This window comes from Solanum tuberosum, unplaced genomic scaffold (genome assembly GCF_000226075.1).
Source record: "Solanum tuberosum cultivar DM 1-3 516 R44 unplaced genomic scaffold, SolTub_3.0 scf00136, whole genome shotgun sequence".
NCBI lineage: Eukaryota > Viridiplantae > Streptophyta > Magnoliopsida > Solanales > Solanaceae > Solanum > Solanum tuberosum.
In genome coordinates, this window is record NW_006239061.1 from 1,303,237 (window position 1) to 1,308,655 (window position 5,419).

The following is a 5,419-nucleotide window of genomic DNA, read 5'->3' on the forward strand; positions in this document are numbered from 1 at the left end:
ATAAAAGCCAAATATATATATATATATATATATATATATATATATATATATTATAGAAATTATGTATGGCTTATTAGATAACTACCAAGTGTTAATAATGATTTGATTTCGAATAACACTTGCGTCTACCTACAATGAAAATGTTTATAAATTACTTACCCAATCAATAATCATGCAAGTCAATATAAGATGACAACAGCATTTTGAAAATTAAACTCCCCCTTATTGCAATTCATTTTACGTGTCATAATTATTTTTTGTACATTCGTAAAAAAATATTAATTAAAAAGATAATGTAACTAAATCACCCCTCATTCTATTCCTTTATTTATTTCACTTAAATTTCTCTCCATTAATTGTTGGAAATGGAAAATGTAAGGAATCTCGAATTTCTTTTTCAGTTATTGCTGATCACATAGCACCAGAAAAAAACAAAGAATATTGTTTTACCCCTTTTCACAACATTTGGCATAGTATATGATAAGTACATTCAGAATGGAAATTTTCATGTGATTAAACAATAAACTACGTACAGCACAGAAAAAGGAACGCAAAACCATAAACGAAGAATTCTCATACGTTTAAACTTTCTTATATATTTAACTCGATTAGATCCATCAAAGGTTAAAATACTTTTTATCAAATTAAATAAGAATAAAGAAATTTCAACCATCATACGGTGTAGCCAGTGGTGGAGGCATATGCATGTCAGGGTGTCCAATTGGAGACCTTTCATCGAAAAAAATATTGTATATACAAGTAAAATAATTCACGAAATAATCAAATAACATATTTTGGACATCCTTGACATAATATGTTGTAGCCCAATGATTTTAGATGTCATGAATGAGTTTCAAACACTCTGAATGAACCAGTACACGCATACTCAAATCTACTAATAACATTTTTTTTCCCTCTTCGTGAAATTCGTGACTCCACTGAAAAAAAGTACAAAACAGATAGTAAGAAGATCATTTAGAAGAATTCTGTAATCAAACTTTGCTACGTTCCTTAGTTACATTCCTTACACACACATGCATACATTAGTATAGCATTATACTTATATTCTGATAATCTGTACATCCAACTCATGGACAACCGACGATCCATATGATTTATTCGAATTTCAATCCAACACTAGCGCGTTAAACATACCAACACAATATTTTAAAATTATAATTTAGATATTCACAAATTATACGAAGAGTACTATAATACTAGCGGCCTTCGTCTCTAAAAATAACTGTCTCAAATTATTTATCATCTTAGAAGTTCATGACAAAAGTAGTTCCTCATATTTTCCTCCATTTTATCCTTAAGTACGTAGTAATTGGTTTTGAAGACTACAAACACCTCAATAGAGTAAATATTTATTTGAAATATGCTATATCGATCTTAAGATATAAAGGAGTAGAATAGTTAAAAAAAACATACTCCCTCCGTTCCTTTTTAGTTGTCATATTTTTTTTAGAGTCAAACGTTATGAATATGTTTAGCATATTAAGATGTATTTTTCATCATATTGATATGAAAAAAGTTGTAATGTATAGTAATACTTTCCATATAGTTTTTTAATATCTAAAGTTTTATTTTAAAATATCGAATGAATGTAATTTAATTTAGCTTTAAAAATTAGTCAAAATTGACTCTAGAAAAGCACAACATGACAGCTAAAATGTAACAAAAGCCGAAAGAAGTAATTAATAATTGAGTAACAATTATAGTGTGAAAAGTTGACTCTAACATTTAGAGTAATATTCATCATTTATTGAAAAGTTGACTTAAGAAAACATTAAATAAGGATAGAAGTGTAACTTACATAATTTCTTAATGCAAGTGCAATCTAAAAATGTGACAACTACAAAGGAACCGATGGAGTATTTGAGTAACAATTATAATGTGAATGCATCAGATTCGTTCATTACATAAACACTCCACCGGTAAAAGCCTCTTTTCATGTCTCCACAACTTTATTTTGTGCTATAAATAGGCGTGTGCCCTCCACACTTGTCCATATCTTTATTTACATTTTATAATTTCTACTATAATTTTATTTTCCACTTTCTTCAATGGCATCCATAACAAATATCCAAGAATTATCCAAAGATCATGATATAGAAAAACAATCGAACAATATGGAAGTAGAACAAAACCTAGAGGTTTTAATAGTAGATTACTCAAAAAGAGCACAATGGCTTAGGGCAGCAGTATTAGGTGCAAACGATGGATTACTCTCAACATCATCTTTAATGATGGGAATAGGAGCAATTCATCAAGATTCAAAGTCCATGATCCTCACCGGTATCGCGGGGCTCGTAGCAGGAGCATGTAGCATGGCTATAGGTGAATTTGTGTCCGTTTATTCGCAGTATGACATAGAAATGTCACAAATTAAAAGAGAAAACGCGATAGAATTATTTGAAGAAAAAAAGAAGAAGTTGCCTAGTCCTGTACAAGCTGCGGGTGCATCTGCTTTTGCATTTGCAATAGGTGCAATTGTACCTTTATTAGGTGCTGCTTTTGTGAAGGATTATCATGTGAGATTAGGAGTTGTGGTTGGTGTTGTTAGCTTAGCACTTTTAGGGTTTGGAGGGTTAAGTGCATACTTAGGGAAAGCACCATTCGTTAAGTCTTCATTAAGAGTGTTGATTGGTGGATGGTTGGCTATGGGAATCACTTTTGGATTTACTAAATTAGTTGGTGTTACTGGACTTTATGGTTAATTAATTAATTAATTAAAACTATATATAATTTACTTTTACGTTAAAATAAATTAAAGGTCATGTCCCAGTATACCTAGATTTGTTCTTTTTCTTTCCCCTTGTTATAATTACATGTATGTTGAGTGAGGATTTTTAGTCAATTTGATAATGTAATGAAAGAATCCGTTTGTTGTGCTTTTTTTTTTTTAAATTATGCCAAATCATTCATTTTATTACTTTTATGTTGTTTATTATAAAGGTGGTGGTAGTAGATACTCGATTGGGCCAATTTAAGCATAATTCGAATTATTTTTGTCAATATTAAAATTCGAAGGTATCACATGATTTTCACTGACTTTACTAATTGCTAAATTACCAGTTCCATTTATTTTAATTACCAATTTTGGATGATTTCAATGGTTTTTTAAATGTTTTTTTGGGTTTTATTATTGTGGCAAAAATTGTGAAAAAGTTCTCGTTCTCTTTTCTCCCTCTTCCATAAAAGAGAAAAAATAAAATAAAATGGTCTAAGATCCAAGAAAGGAAAAGAGTATTAATAATAATAAATAAATAAATTATTATAAGTATGAATTCAGACTTTTTCTGGGTAAAATTTGATGAATCTACATGAACTCATATGTTACATGCTAGATTTGCACCGGATCCCACGAGGTCGTTTAGTATCAGTAGTTAAATAAATAAATTTGGAATTAAGTATGTAATTTGAAGTTATATTTGATTATTCTTTCCCGAGAAATTAAACCATATTTAATTGGAATCAACTAACACCAAGTCGACGCAGCATCCACTAATTGCCATTTGCCTAGATAATTATTTACTCTTAGGTTCATGCGTCGATGTAATTTGTTAGGCCCAGATCATTATTTATAGTTAAACGTCAAACTAGAAATGATTTGAAAGCATGCATGATCAAATCCACTTTCAAAAATTTAATTTATCAGGGATTTAAATTATATATACAGATAGTGTAAATTAAAATGATTTTGCAAGTAATTTAACCTATTATATGTTAGTAATTATCATTTAGTCTTAAGTTACTGGTTAATACACGTTAAATAGAGTTATTTTATGAACTAACTTTTTGGGTTGAGGTTATGGCCTATCATTCATAATTTCGTAGTAGTCATTTTTCAAATTTACAGTATATTAGTATAGCCACTTGCATCTAGTTAATTTGGTTCCTATAAAACGAACAGACAAATCAAATTATGATACGCAGTTGAAACTAAACCAAAGAAGCGTTGGTCATTTTTACTTCGGCTTAGAAAAATCCCAGGGGTTAGTTTGATGCAGACAAGGTCGAGTAGCCTGTAGGATCTCACCCCAGAAACAAATCGCCTTATAATGTGTACCCTGCCCTCAATTAATCAGACTCAAGCCCATGCACGTAGTACTATTAAATAACCTTTTCAGAGCTAGCGTATAGTCATTTCACACTTGGGCGTAAGAGTAATGTTTTGGTTTATAAAAGAGCCCTCTTAGAAGAAGAGCATGCATCGGCAGCTCTCTTTGAAAATATTACTGTACTAATTTCATTTTTTATGGATTTAATGAAAGAAGACTTTCGACCTTTCTCCTCTCTTGTCTTTTCCTTTTTCTTTTATCACTTTACATTCTTGTACTCTATCCTTAATTTGTTGATCTAGACAAAACAAAAGAAAAGGAGCTTAATCGACCTTAAATCACTTGTTTTAACTTTTTTTTACAAATTGTATATGTATTAAGATAATTAATTAGGTTGCTTATAAACGTACGTAGTACTCATAATTTCTGTTGGCTACTTATTATGTATAGAAAAAAAATACTTTCTGGCATAGACTATATATCATGTTTTGACATTAGACATATCACATGTTTGCATATATAGATCACTAAGGTGTTTTTGCCTATTATATTGAATTCATGAATTGAATAGAAACTATTATGGGAAGAAGAGGAAACAATGGTTACGTGACTCAAACAAATTGCTAAAACAAATAATTTGCTCCTTATAAGCAAAAATAATGTTAATTAGGTATGTCTCAAACAAATTGTTATTAAGTTTTAATTTCTTTATTTGTTTTTTTTACATTTTTTTAGTACTTAATAATTTTATATATATATAATTATCTATAATATATCAAATAAAACATAATTTTGAAAATATTTTGACAAGACCTATCACAAGTTAATATGACTTCATATCTTCTTAATTTTAATAGATTGAAATGAATTGAGCTGAACTTAGAAATAAGCGAGTTGTCAATTATCAATAATTGATAAGAAAAGTTTTTGGACTTGGGCCAGATGTTCAACCGCATGGTCACAATTTTGATAGACTGGGCTTGCACATAGTAATTGGGGTGTTATCGATCATGTTATGGATATGTCAATTTAACACTCGTGAATCTAAAGTTAGTTTTGAAGCTGCTAAAATTATGAAAATTTATAATTTTGGCTAATGGTTATGGTCCTCAAGCAACATATGTACAATTCGATTATTTATTTATTTATTTATTTTTATGTATAAATTATAGGAACCACATATTATAAGTACTAAATAACATCCTATCCCTTCTAGTTTTCTATTTACCAAAAATCCCTTAAAAATGATGTTTGCGGGATACACAGCGTTGTGCACGGGATACATTAGGTTTGATACATTTCACATAGCGGGATACATAGCGTTGTGCATGGGATACATGCGGGATACATAG

At 29.7% G+C, this 5,419-nt stretch overlaps 1 protein-coding gene across 1 annotated transcript; it reads left to right on the plus strand.

The window, feature by feature from the left end:
• Positions 1–2,021: 2,021 nt before the first annotated feature.
• Positions 2,022–2,903, plus strand: LOC102592810 (vacuolar iron transporter homolog 4-like). The gene has a single exon (XM_006351755.2). It carries the CDS (start codon positions 2,070–2,072, stop codon positions 2,721–2,723), a length of 654 nt encoding a protein of 217 aa, XP_006351817.1. The 5' UTR covers positions 2,022–2,069; the 3' UTR covers positions 2,724–2,903.
• Positions 2,904–5,419: the final 2,516 nt, after the last annotated feature.

Coding starts and splice junctions, on each gene's coding strand:
- LOC102592810 (XM_006351755.2), top strand. CDS start 2,070: ATGGCATCCATAACAAATATCCAAGAATTATCCAAAGATCATGATATA.